Source organism: Clarias gariepinus, chromosome 2, assembly GCF_024256425.1.
Source record: "Clarias gariepinus isolate MV-2021 ecotype Netherlands chromosome 2, CGAR_prim_01v2, whole genome shotgun sequence".
In the NCBI taxonomy this organism is placed as follows: domain Eukaryota; kingdom Metazoa; phylum Chordata; class Actinopteri; order Siluriformes; family Clariidae; genus Clarias; species Clarias gariepinus.
This window is the reverse complement of record NC_071101.1, coordinates 49,198,680-49,223,192: the sequence shown is the minus strand read 5'-3', so window position 1 is coordinate 49,223,192 and position 24,513 is coordinate 49,198,680. Positions and strand designations below refer to the sequence as shown.

Genomic DNA, 24,513 nt, shown 5'->3' with positions numbered 1-24,513 from the left:
TAAAAAAAAACGTTGCATGCAGCTTTTTCTTGCCGTTCAAATCCCAACGAACGCAAGGAAACCGTTACTAGTGCGTTTTCTTCACGTTCATTTTACCCTTCGGAGGACCGGATATATCCCATGATCCTACATGCTATACATAAGGAAATGCGGAAAAAGGCAAAATAAAATAAAATAAATTGTTGAAAAACATACGCGGAAATTTTCGCATTTCTTCATAAACTGCGAAAAAATACTTCCTTTAATCCGACGTTGTGCAGTCAGAGAGCGAACCCAGTAATGGCGGCTTTCATATTCAGCTCCCGACACTGCCCCCACTGTAGAAGTCAATCAAGCGCCACTACAAAACGCAACATAAACATCTAGGACGTTCAGAGCACGTTCGTTTATCCAAAAACTTAACGCCCATGTGAACAAGGCCTAATGAGGAAAAAAATAGCTTAAATATAAAAAAAGGAGAAATTTAAGGGGGTCTGAATACTTTCCGTACCCACTGTAAACATTGAGTAAAAAATTACCCATATCATAGGAAAATTTGCTTCAAAAATTCAAAAAAACTAAGCCAATTACTGTGTACCCAAATAATAACTGCATTACAGTGAAAATGAATGCAGTCTCTGCTCTTCATTGATTACATGTATTTTAAGAAATACATTATTTATTTTAAGTTGCACACTTTTATGTCAGAGGAATTAGGGGCAAATATTTTTTGTGTAACAATAAGATATAGTGTTTTCCCAAACCATGGATAGAAAAGGCCATATATGATAGGGTTCAATGTTGAATTGATATAAGTCAACCAGTTAAATAGTTTGGGAAGAATTCCAGTTGTCGTACTGTGTGAGAAAGTATCAACAAGAGATGTAATGTAATATGGCATCCAGCATGCATTAAATGCTCCAACAACTATCCCAAGAATTTTTGCTGCTTTTTTCTCGTTTCACTTTTTGTGATATCTTTGTTGATGATGTAATGTCAGATTAGCCCTTTTTTGTTACCTCAATTGTTCTTGCATGCCTGTCTGAAACTAAAGTTCGATTTACTTTGTTTAACAGAGACCTGGCAACAAAGCAATGACTTTTTTTCATTTAAATCATTCTATTTCTCCTGAATATGTCTTTACTAGTAAACCACAAACTGTTAGCCAGTGCGGGGAGTTGCAATAATGCATAAGGCGAAATAGAAAGTTGTAACCGTTCCTGAAATCGAATACACACCATTTTAATCGGCTGCAGTGCAAATTAATGGAGTTGTTCCTACCATGCTTGGTGTGGTGTACAGACCTCCAAAGGCCAATCCAGCATTTCTGCAGGAATTTTCTAAATTTTTAACTTGTCTTTGCTCTCTGTCCCCTAATGTGGTGTTGGTTGGTGATTTCAATATCCATATAGATCATTCAGGAAGCTCCTTTTCAACTGATTTTTTAACATGTTTGGATAGTTTTGGACTGCAGCAATTTATCAAAGTGCCTACTCACTCAAAAGGTCATACTTTGAACTTGGTCTGCTGCTCTGGCGTCATCCCCGATAATTTTACAGATTTATCACTGTCTGATCACATGTTGGTGTCTTTTAATGTTGTTCTATCTATATTCAAGCCCAATTTGAACCATACCATGACTTTTTTACAATATTAAGAACATTAATGTTTTAGTGCTCTCAGAATGTTTGTCTACACTTCTTACCATCTATCAACTACCCTTCGACTCCCGATGATTTAGTATAGCACTACAATGATCATTGACAAGTCATCCTTAATGTTTGTGCTCCATTGAAAACCAGGAAGGTCTGGTTTGCCAACTCTGCTCCCTAGTTTACTTGTGAACTTCGCCATCTTAAGGTCAAGAGTCGTCGTTTGGAACGACTATGCACTAAGACTGGATTTGCTGTTCACAAAGATTTGTATGCTGATTATATGAAAGCTTACAAGACTGCACTCTCCACTGCAAGAATGAACTACTATGCTGGTCTTATAGGATCTGATGCACGAAACACTAAATCACTTTTCTCTCTTATTAACAATATCTCAAAGCCTATTGAACTTTCAAAATCTCATACTCCTTCAATTGAATTATGTAATGATTTTATGGTCTTTTTTAATAATAAAATTTAACTGATCCACCAGCAAATGGTTCCACTCAGTTCTGATCTTAATATTTCCTCTGGTCAAATGCTAAGGGCTGACTATACATATACTTCTACTTTTATACTATCAACTGATGAAGAAGTTTGTTATATTATACAAAAATCCAAATCTGTTACATGTCAACTGGACCCACTACTGACCCATTTAGTTAAAGCTGGTTTACCTTTCCTATCTTCCTTAATTATCATGCATGGATCACTTCTTTCTGGTATTGTTCCCATCAGTTTTAAAACTGCAGTGCTAACTTCAATCCTTCAATAATTAGGCCTTGACTCAAGTAATTGAGACAATTCTCGTCCTATTTCAAATTTGTCGTTCTTGGCTAATACTTTTGATTCATTGACTTTGGATTTCGTTCTCAACACAGTGTTTAGACCGCACTTGTAAAGATATCAAATGATTAGCTGTTGGCTGCTGATTCTGGACTTTTATCGATTCTTATACTCCTTGATTTTAGTGACGTTTTTGATACTGTCTCACACACCATACTATTAAACAGATTGGAATCTATCAGTGTTACTTGTATAGCCCTTTTTTGGTTTCATTCCTATTTTTTCTGATCGCACACAATTTGTACAAATTAAACAGTTTCAAATCAACCACTACTCCAGTTGTCACTGGTGTACCTCAGGGCTCCGTGCTAGGACCTTTCCTGTTTCTTATCCATCTTCTTCCAATAGGGAGCATATTTAGGAAATATGGCATTCAATTTCACTGTTATGCAGACGATACCCAACTCTCTTTCCTCTAAACCTTCCATGATGTTTCTAGCTTCTGCTCTTGTTAAGTGCCTTGAAAAGTTAACAAAATCAAAATTAGGAAAGGCAAATATTTCTTCTGTTTTAATTGACAATCTTATTGTTCCTCTATTCAACCAGGTCAAAAGCTTGGAAGTCATCTTTGATCAAACACTGTCATTCAAAGCCCATATTAAAAGTGTTACCCACTCTGCATTTTTCCATATTGGAAATATCAAACGTTTACGTCTTCAGGACAGGAATGTAGAAGGACAGAGGGTGGTGGACTTTGCAAAGAGGATGGAAATGGCAGTAGTAAACTGGTGTAGGTGTACATAAGAGTGGAGGCAGAAGCACTCAGGTGGACTACGTCTTGTGTCGACGTTGTAATCTGAAAGAGATCAGTGACTGCAAAGTGTTGGTAAGGGAGAGTGTATCTAGACAACACAGGATGGTGGTTTGTAAAATAACCCTGGTGGTGAGGAAGGTGAAGAGGACAAAGGCAGAGCAGAGGACAGTGGTTGAAGATAAAAAAGGAAGAATGTTGTGTAGTCTTCAGGGAGGAGTTGAGACAGGCTATGGGTGGTCAGTAGGTGCTTTCAGATGACTGGACAACTACAGCCAATGTGATCGGGGGGGTTTACAGGGAAAGAGGCTAGCTAAGAAGAAGTGGTACTCTGAAAGGACTGAAGAGAGTAGACAGGAGTACAGGGAGATGCAGCGTAAGGTGAAGGTACAGTAGAGGTGGCAAAGGCCAAACAAAGAGCATATGAGGACTTGTATGCTAGGCTGGACAGTAAGGAGGGAGAGGTAGATCTGTACAGGTTGGTAAGGCAGAGAGACAGAGATGGGAAGGATATGCAGCAGGTTAGAGTGATTAAAGATAGAGATGAAAATGTACTGACAGATGCCAGAAGGGTGATGGGAAGATGGAAGGAGTACTTTGAGGAGTTAATGAATGAGGAAAATGAAAGAGAACTAAGAGTAGAAGAGGTAACTGTTGTGGAACAGGAAGTAGCAAATATTAGTAAAAGTGAGGTGAGAAGGGCAATGAAGAGGATGAAGAGTAAAAAGGCTGTTGGTCCTGATGACATACCTGTGGAGGTATGGAAGTGCTTAGGAGAGGTGGCAGAGTTTCTGACTAGTTTGTTTAACAAGATCTTGAAGAGTGAAAGGATTCCAGAGAAATGGAGGAGGAGAGTATTGGTGCTGATTTTTAAGAACTGTAGGGAGATGTGCAAAGTTGTGGCAATTATAGAGGTATAAAGCTAATGAGCAAAACAATGAAGCTGTGGGAAAAAGTAGTGGAAGCTAGGCTAAGGGCAGAGATGAGCATTTGTGAGCAGCAATATGGTTTAATGTCCAGAGCGGACATGAAGTTAGTTGGTGTGAGAGAAGAGGATGCAGAGAATAGGGTTAGATGGATGCAGATGATTTGCTGTGGTGACCCCTGAAAGGGAACAACCGAAAGACAAAGAAGACTACGTCCCGCCCTTTCAATGAAGAGGACGGATATTTTTGTGCATGCTCTTGTTACATCTAGAATGATTATTGCAATACTTTATTTTATGGGCTTCCTCCAAAACTACTTCATAAATTACAGTTAGTACAAAATGCTGCTGCTGGGGTTATATCCAAAACTAGTTTTCAACACATCACTCCCGTTTTGCAAAATCTGCTCTCTGTTAAATACCGTGTAGATTTTAAAATACTACTTTTAACCTACAAAGTACTAAACAACTTGGCACCTTTATATCTTTTGGACCTTCTCGATATACTGTACATACAGTGGTGTGAAAAACTGTTTGCCCCCTTCCTGATTTCTTATTCTTTTGCATGTTTGTCACACAAAATGTATCTGATCATCAAACACATTTAACTATTAGTCAAAGATAACACAAGTAAACACAAAATGCAGTTTTTAAATGATGTTTTTTTATTATTTAGGGAGAAAAAAAATCCAAACCTACATGGCCCTGTGTGAAAAAGTAATTGCCCCCTGAACCTAATAACTGATTGGGCCACCCTTAGCAGCAATAACTGCAATCAAGTGTTTGCGATAACTTGCAACGAGTCTTTTACAGCGCTCAGGAGGAATTTTGGCCCACTCATCTTTGCAGAATTGTTGTAATTTAGCTTTATTTTAGGGTTTTCTAGCATGAACCGCCTTTTTAAGGTCATGCCACAACATCTCAATAGGATTCAGGTCAGGACTTTGACTAAGCCACTCACAGTCTTTATTTTGTTTTTCTTCAGCCATTCAGAGGTGGATTTGCTGGTGTGTTTTGGGTCATTTTCCTGCTGCAGCACCCAAGATCGCTTCAGCTTGAGTTGACAGTAGACAGTTTTTGGTAGACAGTAGAATTCATGGTTCCATCTATCACAGCAAGCCTTCCAGGTCCTGAAGCAGCAAAACAACCCCAGACCATCACACTACCACCACCAAATGCTGTGTTACATTTACACCAGATGTAACATGACACGCACCTTCCAAAAAGTTCAACTTTTGTCTCGTCGGTCCACAAGGTATTTTCCTAAAAGTCTTGGCAATCATTGAGATGTTTTTTAGCAAAATTGAGACTAGCCTTAATGTTCTTTTTGCTTAAAAGTGGTTTTCGCCTTGTTAATCTGCCATGCAGGCCGTTTTTCCCCAGTCTCTTTCTTTTGGTGGAGTCGTTAACACTAACCTTAATTGAGGCAAGTGAGGCCTGCAGTTCTTTAGATGTTGTCCTGGGGTCTTTTGTGGCCTCTCGGATGAGTTGTCTCTGTGCTTTTGGGGTAATTTTTGTCGGCCGGCTACTCCTGGGAAGGTTCACCACTGTTCCATGTTTTTGCCATTTGTGGATAATGGCTCTCACTAAGGTTCGCTGGAGTCCCAAAGCTTCAAAAATGGCTTTATAACCTTTACCAGACTGATAGATCTCAATTACTTTTGTTCTCATTTGTTCCTGAATTTTTTTGGATCTTGGCATGATGTCTAGTTTTTGAGGTGCTTTTGGTCTACTTCTCTGTGTCAGGTAGCTCCTATTTAGGCGATTTCTTGATTGAAACAGGTGTGGCAGTAATCAGGCCTGGGGGTGACTTACAGAAATTATACTCAGGTGTGATAAACCACAGTTAAGTTATTTTTTAACAAGGGGGCAATCACTTTTTCACACAGGGCCATGTAGGATTGGATTTTTTTCCCCGCTAAATAGTAAAAACCATCATTTAAAAACTGCATTTTGTGTTTACTTGTGTTATCTTTGACTATTAGTTAAGGGTTTTTGATGAGCAGAAACATTTAAGTGTGACAAACATGCAAAAGAATAAGAAATCAGGAAGGGGGCAAATAGTTTTTCACACCACTGTATCCTGTCGCGTCATTTAAGGTATGCTTTTGCAATTACACTCATTTGTCCACGTCCACAGACAGTTTCTATAGGATCTCGAGCTTTTGGTTATGCGGCACCTTTTTTTTGGAACCAACTTCCTGTCGAGGTCTGCAACAGTCCAAGTCTCCCAGTTTTTAAATCTCGTCTAAAAACCTGTTTGTTTAGACAGGCCTTTATGAAATGCAGTTTTCTTCCTGTTTTGTTTTTAAACCATGTACTTATACTTTAACTGTAAGGTGGCCTGAGTGCCATGAAAGGCGCCCGTTACATAAAATGTATTATTATTAATATTATTATTATTAACTGAATTCGCCAGAATTGTAACAAGTGTTGCAAACACCAGTAACGAATACATACCTGCTCTAGCTGCTACATTATGCGAAAGCTTTACACAAGAACGATTTGATTCAGGAAAACAGAACTCTATTAACTCTTCTACATCCAGTAAAGATGAATTTGAAGCTTCTCGCATCCTTTAAACAAATTACGTCAAAAATTTGTACAACAATTAATGATATTCAATGAGAGAATGGCAACAGTATAAAGTACAAACTGATTTATTGACAAAATGCTGATTTTTATTTGTATATTTGCTTTGCCATCTAGTTATTATACAGCCTGGGAGATAATATTTCAATAGCAACAAAGACCCTTCCCCTTTTGATCCACAGATAACTACATAATGTTTTGACTCCCATTGGAATATGGAGATTAAATTTTAATTTATTTATATAATGAGAATGAATTGTTAATTCATGTTAGCTGCTAAATATGTCAAATGTATATGCAGTGGTCACATTTAGCAGGAGGGCTAGAAAACCTTTACTTTCTTGGTTACTTATTAATTTTTTATGACTTTGTTTCCTTTTAGAATCCTTTTTGACAAATGATGGCTAAAAATATTAGACTGGTGGAGATAATATTACTGGCCAAATACTAAGATTTAAACATTTAGATGAGTACATTTAAATATTAAGGTCATCAGTGCTTTTGACATTTCCACTAGCCATTTTTTTTAGTATTATCTTCTTATTAATTTAAAATTAAGGTCCTTCGAGACAATGCAGTAGGCCTAGGGGTAGGATGTAAAGGGAAAGGCCATAGACACCAAAGGCTTAACAATATATGTAGAATTTTGTTATGGAGTGCGGATTAGAGAGCCGCACCACGAGATGTTATAATAAGAACCCTTATGCAGGGTGGTCAACGACATAGGAGATAGTGAGCGTGCTCTTGAAAAACACACAGGAAGACCTTCCTGTATGGAGATAGCGTGGGGTTATTAATTGAAAACTAAAAAGGAAATCCAAAGAAAGCTTTGTCTTGAACTTGATGGTCTTTGTCTTTGTTTTGTTCAGAACTTAATGCATGCTTGTTTTGTAACTTTGGACCTTACCAGTGCTACCTAATAATCACAAAATGTGAGAAGGTATCAGTGCCCTTAAATAGAGATTGCACCAGGTGCGGCACGTCCGCATGATTGCCTTTTCAGCAACGTCGCCAAAAAAACCCACAATTTTGGGTGACCACATCTTTGCCTCTTTAAAACTCTGTGCTCTAGATGCCACCAGATCTGCCCATTCTAAACAGTGCAGAGTGTTTGCACACAGATCTGGAATAATGCCTTATCTACTTTAAACACTGGCTGGTACACCACAGACCAGTGAAGGGAATCACATTGATTATCTTGTTACAGTGGCACTTACTTGCCACAGTTAAGGTCAGTGTGCATGATTCACCAATAAGAAAGAGACTTGGCAAAAATGGCAGGCATGGGAGAGTTGCATGGTGAAAGCCATTGCTGACAAAAAGAACATAAAGGCTCGTGTCACATTTGCCAAAAAAAAAAAAAAAACCCATCTTGTTAATGCCCAAGAGTTTTTGGGCCAATATTCTGTGGACTGCTGAGACAAAAGTTTAACTTTTTGGAAGATGTGAATCCAGGTACATCTGGGAGAAAATCAACAGAGCATTAAAGGAAAACAACACCATACCTACATTCAAACATGATAATGGTAGTGTGATGGGCTGGGACTGCTTTACAGCTTCAGGATGTGGACAACTTGCCATAATTAATGGATCTATGAAATGTGCTCTACCAAAAAAAATCCTGAGAGCTATCAGTTTGTGACCTCAAGCTCAAGTGGGTTATGCAGCAGGACAATAATCTAAAACACATCAGCAAGTTCACCTCTGAATGGCTTAAAACATAAATAAAAAATAATGTTTTGGCATGAGCAAAGTCCAGACATAAGTCTAATTAAGATTCTTAAACAGGCCATTCTTGCTTAATAACCATTTAATTTGGCTAAAATCAAACAATTCTACATAGAAGAGTGGGACAAAATTCCAAACAATTGATTGCGGTTGTTGCTGCTAAGGGTGTCACAACCAGTTATTAGGTGTAGGTGCAATTTAGGTTGAGGCCAGGCAAGCTTAGGCAGTTATTTTATTAATAATTTAAATCATCATTTAAAAACTGCATTTTGTATTAACTGAGTTATATTTGTGTAATATTACGATTTGATGATCTAAATCATGTAAGTGTGCTAAATCTTCAGAAAATATTAGCAAATGCTTTTTTATGGCACTGTATATTAAAATTAAAATAAATGTGATTAATGCCCTTATTTGTTCATATCTATTTTGCACCATGAACACATTTTTAAGCTGCATAAACTTTTATGTCTGAGGAGTTAGGAGCAAATATCTTTAGTGTAACAATTAGATAAAGTGTTTTTCTGAACCATGGATAGAAAAGGCCATATATGATGGGGTTGAATGTTGAATTAATGTAACCCAACCAGAAGAATACATCATATATAATTGCTGGCATGGTAAAGTTTGAAAGAGGTTCAACTAGAGATATAATGAGATATGGCATCCAGCATAAAATAAATGTACCCACAACAATGCCAAGTGTTTTTGCAGCTTTTTTCTCATGTTTCACCTTTTGTAAAATTTTGTTTGAGGTCATATCAAGTCTGTTTTTTTTTGTGCCCTCCATTTTTTTTGCATGCTTTTCTGAAACCAAAAATATTTGCACATACAAACCAATCATAATACAAACCGGCAAAATGAAAGAACGCATTGTATTTATAGAAGCGATTACTGCATTAAGCAAATACACACAACTTCCAAAACAATCTATGGATGCAATATAATCTTTTAAGTTTGCTTCATTTGATTGTATACCAACAGTACTGAAAGCATACACTGAAGCCAAAATCCAACTCAGAGCTGCCATAATACCTGAAACAGGTAAAGTAATTCTTGTAGGATACTGAAGGGGATAGCACACAGCTTGATTTCGATCTGTAGCAATAGCTATCAGGTGAAAGATTGATGCACCAGTGAAGACAGAGTCAAAAACAGAATGCCAATAGCAGAATTCTTTTCCAAAGTACCAGCAGCCATCCACACTCCTAACCATGCTGAAAGGCATAACTGTCAGTCCCAAAAGTAGATCTACCAGAGCCAGAGACATCACCAAAATGTTTGTTGGTGTGTGAAGTTGTTTGAAATGAGCTATAGAGATAATGACCACAGCATTCCCAACAATTGTAATGACTATTGCAAACACCACTATTGAATAAAAGACAGTTTTAGTTGCCACATTATAAGACATTTTTACACATGAAGCATTTGATTCAGGATAACAGTACTCTGTTAAATCTTTTACTTCCAACAAAGAAAAATTTTGAGCTTCTACCATCCTTAAAGTACTGTCAAAAATACCCTTTCATTTGTAGTCTCTTGTGAAAAATGATTACATCTTTACGAAATGTCAGAAGTTATATTGGCTTCCCTGTTAAGAGATGAGGCCACCTGAGAGACAGTAGTCCAACAATAAAAATGTTACTTCCCCTTTTGATCAACAGGGATATTAACACATTTTGTTGCTATGCACAAATAAGCATATTGCAGGAATATAATTCCTTGTAATACATAAGAGAATATTTTAATTAATCATTACAATTGGAAGTTATAAAGAAGTTATAGACTTAACAATGAACATAATTCAAGGAAGTACTGGTACAGTGGTGTAAAAAAGTGTTTGCTAACTGGTGGGCCACCCTTAGGAGCAATCATAGATATTGCAATCAACCATTTTTGATAACTTGCAATGAGTGTTACAGCAGTGTGAAGGAATTTTGGCCCACTCATCTTTGCAAAATTTCTTGTAAAACAAACCACATTAGAGGGTTTTTTAAGGTATTTTAAAGGTCATTCCACAGCATCTCACAAGGATTCAGGTCAGGATTTTGACTAGGTCACTCCAAAAGTCTTTATTTTGTTTTTTCTTTAACCATGCAGAAGTGGACTTGCTGGTATGCTTTAAAAAATTGTCCTGCTGCAGAACCCAAGTTCGCTTAAGCTTGAGGTCATTTTAGCCTTCGTTATTTAAGCCATCTGCTTAGGGTCATTGTGTTGTTGAAAGGTAAACCTTCGGCCCAATCTGAGGTCATGAGCACTCTAGAGAAGGTTTTCGTCCAAGATATCCCTGTACTTGGCCACATTTATTTTCCTCTCGATTACAACCAGTTGTCCTGTCCCTGCAGCTGAAAAACACCCCCACAGCATGATGCTGCAACCACCATGCTTCACTGTTGGGACTATATTGGACAGGTGATGAGCACTGCCTGTTTTTTTCCACTCATACTGCTTAGAATTAAGGCCAAAAAGTTCTATCTTCGTTGCATCAGACCAGAGAATCCTATTTCTCACCATCTTGGATTCCTTCAGGTGTTTTTTAATGTGTGTTGCACTGAGGAGAAGCTTCCGCCGAGCCACTGTACCTTAAAGCCCCAACTGGTGAAGGATGCAGTGATGGTTGACTTTCTCCTATCAACTTTCTCCCGTCTCCCAACTGCATCTCTGGAGAACAGCCACAGTGATCTTTGGTTCTTCTTTACGTCTCTCGGTTTGGCCGGACCGCCAGCTCTAGAAAGGGTTCTGGTCCTCCCAAACATTGTCCATTTAAGGATTATGGAGGCCTCTTAGGAACCGTAAGTGCGGCAGAATTTTTTTTGTAACCGTGGCCAGATCTGTGCCTTGCCACAATTCTGTCTCTGAGCTCTTTAGGCAGTTCCTTTGACCTGATGATTCGCATTTGCTCTGACATGCATTGTGAGCTGTAAGGTCTCATACAGACAGGTGTGTGGCTTTCCTAATTAAGTCCTATCAGTATAATCAATCACAGCTGGACTCAAATAAAGGTGTAGAACCATCTCACCGATGATCAGAAGAAATGGACAGCACCTGAGTTAAATATATGAGTGTTACCGCAAAAGATCTGAATACTTAGGACCATGTAATATTTAATTTTTTTTTTTAATAAATCTGCAAAAATGGTTTTCTGTCAATATGGGGTGCTGTGTGTACATTAATGGGGAAATTTTTTTTTTTTCCCCTCTTGGCTCTTGACGAAGGCGGTCGCATCTGCTCTCCCTCCCTTATCTCTCCCCGCTTGCTTCTCTTGTCTGTCTTGTGAATATATTCAGAGACTCTCCTCGTCTTGCTCTTGAAAATTAAAAAGGAATATGGATTTGATCAACTGGTCTCTGAATGCAATTGACACGATCTTCTCGACGAGAAGTGTGGGTTCTGGGGAACCTACTTGTCCTGCTGGGACGTTTGCTGCTGGATACACGATGGACAGTTGGGAGAAGTGGCGCATTGTGTGCCTGGCCGCACTGTCTCTGGAGGATGTTGAAGATATCTACCTATTCGGAACTCTGATAACTGGGATTCTGCTGATTGCAGTAGGTGGGATACTTGGATATCGAGATATCCATAGGGGATAGTGGGATAGTGGTGACGAGAGCTGTCGGTAATCAGACTGTGGTTCTGGACCGCAAATTGGATAATATCTTGGAGAGACTAGCAGCTATGCAACGTGATTTGGACAGACCTGCAGACCAGTGATGGACATTAAATATCTGTGAAAATGGCAGATATTGTTCGAAACCTGGAAAATATGATTTTCTTTTTCGGCTGCCCCTTTTTTCTTCCAGCTACTGCATTCAAGGCCGTGGCTGGAGTCATAACAAACTCCCCGAAGACCAAGATAACGAGACGCTCTGGAATCCTACTCCCTCCCCCTTCAAGGACACCTGGCGCAGACTATTACAGGATGCTACAGGCTTACAAACTGATACGCACGCACTCACGCACACACATAACAGCTACAGATAGACACTCTACCTTCCCCATATCCAACGCCTTCGTGTGCTTATTCCCTTCAGTGTGGGCAGGCGGAATCGGGACCAGCGCTCTCTAGCTGCAGGGACTGGAGCTGTTTGCCTACATTGGACATTTCCTATCCCCTGTACCCTAATCGTTGCAATGTTTATGTCTTGTGTTTACATGTTTTTATGTGCTTGTTGCTGAGGTATTTTTGTACCCCTGATCGCACACTGCCCTTTTCGAAGGACAGTCTGGGAGGGGATTTTTTACCCTCGTATCCTAATGTATCTATTTCTTATCTTCTATGATGGCGCTGTTTAGGCGGCTGCCGTCGCGACTCTGTGGTCGCACAAAAACATTTCACTGCATATTGTACTCTGTATGATTGTGTATGTGAGAAATAAAATTTGAATTTGAATTTGAATTTGAAATGCTTTTTGCCAATGGCTGCCATATAAAAAAGGGTGAGAAATGTAAGGGGGTCTGAATACTTTCCGTAGTCACTGTAAACATTGAGTGAAAAATTACCTATATCATAGGAAAAATCACCTTAAATATGTAAGATAACTAAGCCAATTACTGTGTACCCAAATAATAACTGCATCTCTGCTCTTCATTGATTCCATGTATTTTAAGAAATACATTATTCATTTTAAGTTGCACACTTTTATGTCAGAGAAATTAGGGGCAAATATTTTTAGTGTAAGAAATGAGATAAAGGCCATATATGATAGGGTTCAATGTTAAATTGATGTAGGTCAACCAGTTAAATAGTCCGGGAAGAATTCCAGTTGTCGTATTGTGTGAGAAAGTATCTGTCACATCTGAGCCACCTCAGTCCTGGGGAGTAAGATCTGGCTCACCTGTCTACTGAGCCGTCGCTTTGTCTCCCCCTAGTGTGTCTGCGTGTGTAACATGTCCCCCTTAATTACTAGATTACCTGCACTTGTGTCTACCCCGTGTGTGTCCCTATTTATTCCAGTCGAACCCGTAGCCCCTCGTCTGTTCACTGTTGCACCATGTCTTGTGTTTACCATGTGACTAACCTTTGTGTGTCTTTTGTGTTGACCCAGGACTGAGGGAGTCTGCAGGTGGAAGATCCTTTTTGTTCTCTCGCGGAAAGTTTAAGTTCAAGGCTGACCGAGAGGCAGCGCTGAGTTCCTCGCAAGGCTGTAAATTCAGTTGTTTGGTGTGACCTAAGTACTCTTCATTTTTTCCTGCCTACAGACCCGGCCTGGGGAAGCTCTTCCCCATTCGGTTTTCTTTGTGTTTGGTTTAGTTGTGTTCTGTGTTTTTTTTGTATTGGGACTCATTAAATATTATCATTATTATTTCTAACCCTGCGTTTGCGTCGCTTCCTCCATAACCATGACAGATGAACAGACCTTTTTGAACGCAGCAGGGACACCCCTCCCTGAAGATGAACCCCCCTACCTCGATTACGTCCGACGGCTGCAAGGACAGATTGACGCGCTGGCGAGGCCAGTCCACGCCCCAACGCCGGTCCGCACGCTCTCCACCACGGGCAGCCCCTCCGGAGAGATACGCAGGAGACCCCGAGGGGTGCAAGAAATTTCTCCTAGCCTGCGAACTCTATCTGGCCGACTTTTCTGATCTTTCAGAGGGAAAGAAGGTCAGTTTTGTAATCCAACAGCTAACGGGGCCGGCGATGGACTGGGCCGCCGCAGTATGGAACGCCGGCGGGAGCACCACGTCCAGTTACCACCAGTTTCTCCATGAGTTTCACGCGGTGTTCGACCATCCTGACCACGGAAGGACGGGGGAACAACAACTGCTGAGGCTGAAACAAGGACAATCTACAGTGGCGGACTACGCCGTGAAATTTCGGATCCTCGCCACGGAGAGTGGCTGGTGCGACAAGAGCTTACTCGCCAGGTTCAGAGATGGACTGCACCCCGACCTGCAGCTGGAGTTGGCCTGCAGGGACGCGGGTTTGTCGCTAGATGACAGCATCCAACTGGCGATTAAGCTGGACCAGCACCTCCGCGGACATCGCAGATCTTATCCAGCGAAAGGAGCCAGCGGAGGGTCCGAACCGCGTCGACAGCTCAGCCTCAGCAAACCCCCGGTCGAACCGCACGAGCAGAGCCCGCCGGAGCCAATGGACGTGGGCACATCCCGCCTGTCGGCCCAGGAGAGGCGCCAAAGGCTGTCGTCGGGGTTATGTTTATACTGTTGGGGGGGTACACATCAGCTCCGAAACTGTCCGTTACTTAAAGTAACTACACGCACTCCACCTCGCACACACCACAGTTTTTGTTTCAAGCCCCCTTGTCATTTAATAATCGTTCTATCTCTGTGTTTCCCCTAATAGATTCTGGGTCGGCTGGAAACTTCGTCTCGTCTGCTGTCCTTTCCTCGCTGCAAGCTCCAGTGTCGAAGCTTCCGCACCCGATCACAATTAAAGCTCTAGATGGCAAAACCTTAGCGTATTCACCTGTTGAACATCTTTCCGTGCCCCTCCGGTTAAAATTTCCCGGTCATGCAGAGGAATTAAAATTCTTTGTGATTCCTCAGCTAGACCAAGCCGTCGTACTGGGTTTACCATGGCTCAGTTCTCACAATCCCAATATCGATTGGGCAGGCTCACGCATCATTTCCTGGGCCCCAAGATGCGCTAAATTCTGTACACCGTCCACGTTAACGGTCCAAACCACCACTATTGAAAGCCCAACCGCCCAGGTATCTACCTGCCATCTGAGTACACTTCGTTTAAAGAGGTATTTAGTGTTAGGGCAGCCGCACGACTTCCCCCTCACCGTCCGTGGGACTGCGCGATTGATCTCTTGCCGGGGAAAACACCGCCTTGCTCGCGCATTTATCCATTGTCCGTGGCAGAAACGCGGGCCATGGAGGAATACGTGACTGAGGCTCTCAGTCAGGGGCTCATCAGCAGGTCCACGTCACCCGCGTCGGCAGGTTTCTTTTTTATCGAAAAAAAAGGCGGGGGTCTACGTCCATGTATTGATTATTGAGGGCTCAATGCAATTACAGTAAAATATAAGCACCCTCTGCCCTTGGTACCGGCCGCTACCGACCAGCTCCGCGGCACGTCCATATTTTCCAAACTCGACCTCCGCAGCGCCTATAACCTCGTTCGTGTTCGCAAGGGTGATGAATGGAAGACTGCGTTTAGCACTACATCAGGTCATTACCAATATAACGTGAGGGCTTATGGACTGGTAAATGCACCTGCGGTGTTTCAGGGGTTCATGAATGACGTGTTTCGACATATGTTGAACCGTTTTGTTATAGTATATTTAGATGATATTCTAATATACTCACGGTCATATGTCGAACACGTCCGTCATGTAACCGCCGTCCTTCGTCTACTACGGGAACACGGGCTCTATGTGAAAGCAGAAAAATGCGAATTCCACAAGAGTGAGATCGCATTCCTCGGCTATCACATAGGGCCACAGGGGGTCGAAATGGATGCAGCCAAGGTAACGGCGGTGCAACAATGGCCGGAACCCAAGTCAGTAAAGGCGCTACAGAGCTTTCACGTACGGCTTTCCAGCGCCTAAAACAAGCTTTTACCTCCGCGCCTATTCTAAAACTGCCTGATCCAGAGAAGCCCTTTTTAGTCGAGGTCGATGCGTCGGAGGTGGGGTTGGGAGCAGTGCTGTCACAGCACCACGGCCACCCAGAAAAGCTCTACCCCTGTGCTTTTTTTTCGCGGAAACTGACACCTGCCGAGCGCAATTATGATATTGGGAATCGCGAACTGCTAGCAGTCAAAGCGGTGTTAGAGGAGTGGAGGCATTGGTTGGAGGGAGCTAAATATCCATTTGTGGTACTAACAGATCACAGGAATCTGGAGTACCTCCAACAAGCAAAGAGACTTAACTCTCGTCAAGCCCGATGGGCGCTGTTTTTCACGCGCTTCCATTTTACCATCACGTACCGTCCCGGTTCAAAAAATATAAAGGCGGATGCGCTATCCCGCTGTTTCCCGACGCCGGATCTGAATTTGGATCCTGAACCCATATTGCCTCCGTCCCTTGTCGTGGCTCCGTAACTGTGGGATATCGACTCAGAGATAACCCAGGCGATGCGGTCCCAACCCGTGCCGCCGGGTTGTCCCCCGGGCCGAACCTACGTCCCAGAGTCACTTCGAGAACGAGTGACGATAGAGGCACATTCCAGCTTTTCTTTAGGACACCCCGGCGTTTTGAGAACATACTATCTCCTGGAACCAAAGTTCTGGTGGCCAAACATGCGGGAAACCGTGAAAACAGTAGTTTCGTCTTGTGCTGTTTGCGCAACAACTAAAACCCCTCGATGCTTGCCAGTTGGAAAATTAATGCCCCTGCCCACACCGAACAGGCCGTGGTCCCACATCGCCGTGGATTTTGTAACGGATTCAAATTCAAATTCAAATTCAAATTTTATTTGTCACATACACAAACATACACAGTACGAAATGTAGTGAAATGTATTATACGACTGCCATTGACCCTAAAAGAGAGTTAAATTTTACAAATAAGAAATAAATATGAATAAAAGAAATACGATAGAAATTAAATAAAAAAATTAAATTAAACTAGGAAAAATAGAACTAAAAATAAAAATAAAAATAGAAATGTGCTAGGAAAAAAGTAGAACTAGAAATAAAAATAGAAATATGATGTACAAAATAGAAATATACTGTGCAAATTGAAATATACTGTACGGTGTGTGCAAATATGCATAGAGCAAAGTGTCTTAGTGCAGAGGTTATTAAAGTGTCTTTGTGCACTGGTCCAGGATGTAAACGTTAAACTGTAAAATGTAGTGTAGTTGTGAAGGTAGGTGTGCAAGGTTATTAAAGTGTCTTTGTGCAATGGTCCAGGATGTAGCGTATGACATGTAGTGTATATATGAAGGAAGGTGAGCGTGTAATTGTCCATAGTGTTCATGGATGTAAGAAGATTGATAGATTTGACCAATTATGAAAATATTGTGTAGTTCTGCATAGTGGTGTGGTTGTGGTTTAGAGACCTTATCGCCTGCGGGAAGAAGCTCCTCCTCAGTCTCTCTGTGTTGGCCTTCAAGGAGCGGAATCGCTTCCCAGACCGCAACAGAGTGAACAGTCCGTTATTGGGGTGGCTGAGGTCCTTCACGATCTTCCTGGCCTTGGTCAAGCACCGCTTGCTGTAAATCGATTGCAGGTCAGGAAGCTCGATGCGGATGATGCGCTCAGCTGATCGCACCACCCTTTGTAGAGCTCGTCTGTCCTGCATGGTGCTGTTCCCGAACCAGGTCGTGATATTTCCCGTCAGGATGCTCTCGATGGTGCAGGAGTAGAAGTTCCTGAGCACCTTGGAGGGCAGTCTAAAGTCTCTCAAGCGTCTGAGGTGGTAGAGACGCTGTCGGGCCTTTTTTACCACGGTGTTGATGTGACAGGACCATGCCAGGTCCTGCGTGATGTGAACACCGAGGTATCTGAAGCTGTCCACTCTCTCCACTGGGCTCCTGTTGATGACGGGGGTCTGGTAGTTCCTCACCTGCTTTGTACTAAAGTCCACTATCAGCTCCTTTGTCTTACTGACGTTCAGTAAGCTCTCCACTGGGCTCCTGTTGATGACGGGGGTCTGGTAGTTCCTCACCTGCTTTGTACTAAAGTCCACTATCAGCTCCTTTGTCTTACTGACGTTCAGGAGGAGATTGTTTCTCTGGCACCAGTTCTCCAGATTTCCAACCTCCTCTAGGTAGGCCGTCTCATCGTTGTTCGTGATCAGGCCCACCACAACAGTGTCGTCAGCAAACTTGATGATGGTGGTGGAGCTGGTAGTGGCCACGCAGTCGTGGGTGTACAGAGAGTACAGCAGGGGGCTCAGAACACAACCCTGGGGGGCTCCAGTGCTGAGAGTGAGGGAGGCTGAGACATGTCCGCCCATCCTTACTGCCTGTGGTCTGCCAGTTAGGAAGTTGGAGATCCACTGACATATAGATGAGCTGAGTCCCAGGTGCTCCAGCTTGGTGGTAAGTGTGGAGGGAATTATGGTATTAAATGCAGAACTGTAGTCGATGAAGAGCATTTTCACATAATTCCCCCTCCGAGTGTCCAGGTGAGTGAGAGATGTATGGAGGAGATGAGAGATTGCATCGTCCGTGGAACGGTTTGGACGATAAGCAAACTGTAGTGGGTCGAGTGTGTCTGGTAGTGAAGAGATGATGAAGTCTCTGACCAGGCGTTCAAAGCACTTCATCACTACTGAAGTGAGGGCTACAGGGCGATAATCATTGAGGGTAGCAGGATGAGGTTTCTTTGGGACAGGAACAATAATGGACTCTTTGAAGCATGTGGGGATCACCGACTGAGATAAAGAGATGTTAAATATCTCAGTGAACACAGGTGCTACCTGGTCTGCGCAGGCTTTGAGAATACGGCCTGAGATGCCGTCTGGTCCTGCCGCTTTCCTGGTGTTCACTCTCTTGAAGGCTCTCCTCACGTCATGCTCGGTGATGATGAACGCGCTTCCGGTGCTGGCAGTGACTTCCTGTCTGCAGCCGTTAGCGCCGCTAGCATTAGCATCGCTAGCGTCCTTAGCTGCAGCCTCGAAGCGAGCATAGAAAGTGTTCAGCTCGTCTGCCAGAGACACGTCTGCGTTTATCATACCGGATGTTGGTGCTTTATAGTCCGTAATTGTCCTTAGTCCCTGCCACAGGCTCCTAGAGTCACTCTGTTGGAGCTGTGACTCTAGTTTCCTCCCGTAGCGCTGCTTCGCCTCTTTCACCGCCTTCCGGACGCTGTATGACGCAGCCTTGTACGGTTCCATGTCCCCCGACGCGAGTCCCGTGTTGTAGGCAGCGGTGCGAGATCTCAGAGCGTCGCGGATGGTTTTATCCACCCACGGCTTCTGGTTGGGAAACGTTTTAATAGTCTTTTTTTCTACGGTATCGTCCGCTAATTTCCCGATGAATCCCACAACCGCTTCCGTAAACACGCTGACGTCACCATCAGAGCTGTTTCTGAACATGTCCCAGTCTGCGTCATCGAGTGCGTCCTGTAACGCGGCCACCGATTGGTCCGTCCAGCGCGCGACCTCCCTCTGAACCGGAACTTCCTGTTTCAGCCTTTGTTTGTATTTTGGCATGAGGAAGATGGCGGCATGGTCGGATTTACCAAACGGTGGACAAGATTGTGCCTTGTAGCCATCCTTGACCGTTGTGTAGCAGTGGTCCAGTGTCCTTTTGCCCCTGGTGGGGCAGGTGATGTGCTGATAAAAGTTTGGCGCTGCACGTTTGAGGTTGGCACTATTAAAGTCCCCCGCCACAATAAGCGCAGCGTCCCGGTGTTGTGTCTGGTGCTGTGTGAGTGCCTCATGCAGCTCGCATAAGGCAGTGTCCGTGTCCGCTTGTGGTGGAATATAAACGGCGCTGATTATGACCGATGTAAACTCCCGAGGAAGGTAAAAAGGACGACACATGATGGACAGTAGTTCCAGGTTTGGTGTGCAGGAGCGTGTGAGAGGAACAACGCTCGCGCTGTTGCACCAGCTGCTGTTCACCATTAAACACACGCCGCCTCCCCTTGACTTCCCCGAGTCCCGCGTCCTGTCCATGCGGTGAACCGAGAAGAACTCGGCCGGCTGGATGGCGTGGTCCGGCACCGCTGGGTTCAGCCATGTCTCGGTGAAGCAGAGGAGATTGCAGTCCCGAATGTCTCTCTGGAACTTTACCCTGGCCCTGAGGTCATCGAGCTTGTTTTCCAGTGACTGGACGTTGGCGAGCAGGATGCTAGGCAGAGGTGTGCGGTGTGCACGGGCTCTCAGCCTGTTCCTGACGCCGGCTCGTTTCCCTCGGGGCCGCCGCTTCGCGTCGCCTCCTTTGTTGTCCCTCAGGATCTCACTCGGCCAGCTCGGATCCGGAGTTAAAAACGTCGAATTGTGAGTACATTGTATACCAATAGAAACAAGAGTGTCTCTATCATAACTAATGTACCCCATGGTGGTAATTTTGCCGGTTTTAAAACGCTGTAAACTAACTTAAAGAACAAAAACAAAGAAAAGGTGGTCGGAGCAGTCGTGACGGCAGCCGACCTCACCGGCGCCATCTTGAAAAATGATGATCTGCCGGTGTCGAAAGAGTACACTACAATATTAGTCGTGGTAGATCGCTTCTCTAAGGGATGCCGATTTCTCCCATTTAGCTCGCTTTCAACCGCCCTCCAGGTGGCAGAAACCCTATTCGATTCGGTGTTTCGCTACTACGGTATTCCGGAGGACATTGTTTCAGATCGTGGTCCCCAATTCATCGCGAGGGTCTGGAAAGCTTTCTTCCAGAAGTTGGGAACCACAGTTAGCCTAACGTCGGGTTATCACCCCGAATCTAATGGACAGGCAGAGCGGACTGTCCAGGATCTCGGGAGGTACCTCCGGGCATATTGTAGTAGTCAACAACATGAGTGGGCAGACTGCTTATTCTGGGCGGAATATGCACAAAACTTACTGAACGCCGTTTCAATGTGTACTGGGGCACCAACCACCGCTCTGTCCATGGGATGCCACTCCCACCGATATCCCCGTGGTGGATCAGTGGTTCAAAAGAGCGGAAAAAGTATGGGAGGATGCGCACACAAAAATCTCCCAAGCAGTTCGCCGTTTTAAAAAATTCGCCGATAGACGGAGAAGGGAAAGTCCTCCGCTCCAGGTAGGCGATCGAGTGTGGCTCTCGACAAAGGACCTTTCCCTCAACCTCCCATGTCGCAAACTCTCCCCTAAATACATCGGCCCCTTTCCCATTGTAGCACGCATTAACCCTGTCTCTTTTAAGTTACAGCTACCTGCTCATATGCGTATTAACCCTGTCTTTCATGTGTCCCTTCTCAGGCCAGTAGTACGGGGGCCCTTGGACGGAGGCGTCGCAGAGCCTTCGCTCCCCGGGGCTGTGGAAATAGCGGGGGCCCCTGCGTTCAGAGTCAAAAAACTTCTAGACTCCCAGAGGAGAGAAGGTGTCCTGCAATACTTGGTCGATTGGGAGGGGTACGGACCGGAGGAGCGCAGCTGGGTCCCGGCCCGTGATGTGCTAAGCAGAGAGCTCATTACAGAATTCCACCTGACACGGCCGGACCGCCCAGCATTACGACCTCCGGGCCGACCCCCCCGCCGGCAAATCCAGCGGGTCGGTGGGTCCCGACTCCCTCCGGTAACGCAGAGAGCGCGCCCACACCTCTCCCGGGTAGCCGGTCCTGGGAGGGGGGGTAATGTCACATCTGAGCCACCTCAGTCCTGGGGAGTAAGATCTGGCTCACCTGTCTACTGAGCCGTCGCTTTGTCTCCCCCTAGTGTGTCTGCGTGTGTAACATGTCCCCCTTAATTCCTAGATTACCTGCACCTGTGTCTACCCCGTGTGTGTCCCTATTTATTCCAGTCGAACCCGTAGCCCCTCGTCTGTTCACTGTTGCACCATGTCTTGTGTTTCCCATGTGACTAACCTTTGTGTGTCTTTTGTGTTGACCCAGGACTGAGAGAGTCTGCAGGCGGAAGATCCTTTTTGTTTTCTCGCGGAAAGTTTAAGTTCAAGGCTGACCGAGAGGCAGCGCTGAGTTCCTCGCAAGGCTGTAAATCCAGTTGTTTGGTGTGACCTAGTACTCTTCATTTTTTCCCGCCTGCAGACCTGGCCTGGGGAAGCTCTTCCCCATTCGGTTTTCTTTGTGTTTGGTTTAGTTGTGTTCTGTGTTTTTTTGTATTAATTTTTTTGTAATGACTCATTAAATATTATCATTATTATTTCTAACCCTGCGTTTGCGTTCGCTTCCTCCATAACCATGACAGTATCAATAATAGATGTAATGTAATTTGGCATCCAGCATGCATTAAATGCACCTACAACAATCCCAAGAGTCTTTGCTGATTTCTTTTCATGTTTCACTTTTTGTGATCTTTGTTGATGTCATGTCAGATAATTATTCTTGCATGCCTGTCTGAAACTGTCTGTATGCCATCAGTTTGAGCAAATTTTTTCCCATTTTCTATTTAAATTGGGCCAGTTGTGATAAAACAAAGCCTATGTGTTACCTTAAACTTGCCAAACATACCCAGTGAAAACCCCATTGAAATTCTTTCAGTAGTTTTTACATGATGCACAAACACACAGACAATAATAATAATAATAATAATAATAATAAAAAGATCTTGATGTGTTTTATTACTCATCTTATGTTCTCAGATTTGAGATGTTTAAATCAGATTTATGATTATGAAAAAAAAAAGTTAAAATACAGAAAAAAAATCCTTTTTGACAAATGATGGCTAAAAATATTAGACTGGTGGAGATAATTTTACTGGCCAATATACTAAGATTTAAACATTAGGATGGGTACATTTGAATATTAAGGTAATATTTGCGACATGCTCTCATCAGTGCTTTTGACATTTCCACTACCCAGTTTTTTTTTAGTATTATCCTCTCATCACTTTAAAATTAAGGTCCTTAAAGAAAATGCAGTAGGCCTAGGGGTAGGATGTAAAGGGAAAGGCCAAAGACACCACAGGCTTAACAATATATGTAGAATTTTGTTATGTGGTGCGGATTAGAAATCTGCACCACGAGATGTTATAATAAGAGCCCTTATATGCAGGGGGGTCAACAACATAGGAGATAGAGAGCGTGCTTTTGAAACACACACAGGAAGACCTTCCTCTATAGAGATAGCGTGGGGTTATTAATTGGAAACTAAAAAGGAAACCAAAGAAAGCTTTGTCTTGAAATTAATGCTCTTTGTTTTGTTCAGAACTTAATGCATGCTTATTTTGTAACTTTAGACTTTATACCTTACTAGTGCTACCTAATAATTACACAATGTCAGCAGGTATCAGGGCCCTTAAATAGAGACGGCACCAGGTGCGGCATGTCCGCATGATTGCCTTTGCAGCAACGTTGCCAAGAAACCACAATTTTGGGTGACCACATTTTTGCCTGTTCAAACTCTGTGCTGTAGATGCCACCAGATCTGCCCGTTCTAAACAGTGCAGAATGTTTGCAAACGATTATGGAATAATGCCTTATCTACTGTAAAACACTGGCTCGTACACCACAGACCACTGAAGGGAATCACATTGATTATCTTGTTACAGTGGCACTCACTTGCCACAGTTAAGGTCAGTGTGCATGATTCACCAATAAGAAAGAGACTTGGCAAAAATGGCAGGCATGGGAGTGTTATATGGTGAAAGCCATTGCTGACAAAAAGAACACAAAGGCTCGTCTTACATTTGCCAAAAAAAAAAAAAAAAAAAACATCTTTTTAATGCCCAAGAGTTTTGGACCAATATTCTGTGGACTGCTGAGACAAAAGTTTAACTTTTTGGAAGATGTGAATCCTGTTACATCTGTGAAAAAATTAACAAAGCATTTAAAAAAAAATAAAAAAAAAAAAACATTATACCTACATTCAAACATGATGATGGTAGTGTGATGGGCTCTGACTGCTTTTCAGTTTTAGGATGTGGACAACTTGCCATAATTAATGGATCTATGAAATGTGCTCTACCAAAAAAATCCTAAAGGCTATCAGTTTGTGACCTCAAGCTCAAGTGGGTTATGCAGCAGGACAATGATCTAAAACACATCAGCAAGTTCACCTCTGAATGGCTTAAAACATAAATAAAAAATAATGTTTTGGCATGAGCAAAGTCCAGACATAAGAATAATTATGATTTTTAAACAGGCCGTTCTTGCTTGATAACCATTTAATTTGGCTGAAAACAAACAATTCTACATAGAAGAGTGTGACAAAATTCCAAACAATTGATTGCAGTTGTTGCTGCTAAGGGTGGCACAACCAGTTATTAGGTGTAGGTGCAATTTAGGTTAACGCCAGGCAAGCTTAGGCAGTTATTCCATTAATAATTTAAATCATCATTTAAAAACTGCATTTTGTATTTACTGGGTTATATTTGTGTAATATTACAATTGTTTAATGATCTGAATCATTTTAGTGTGCAAAATATTTAGAAAATATCAGCAAATGCTTTTTCATGGTACTGTATATTAGAATTAAAATAAATGTGATTAATGCCCTTATTTGTTCATATCTATTTTGCACCATAAACACATTT

The 24,513-nt window shown here is 42.8% G+C and overlaps 1 protein-coding gene across 1 annotated transcript; it reads right to left on the bottom strand.

Moving 5' to 3' along the window:
• Positions 1-8,921: 8,921 nt before the first annotated feature.
• On the bottom strand, positions 8,922-9,971 carry LOC128514929 (trace amine-associated receptor 13c-like). Its single transcript, XM_053488847.1, has one exon. The coding sequence runs from the start codon at positions 9,969-9,971 to the stop codon at positions 8,922-8,924; it is 1,050 nt and encodes a 349-aa protein (XP_053344822.1).
• Between the last annotated feature and the right edge of the window lie 14,542 nt (positions 9,972-24,513).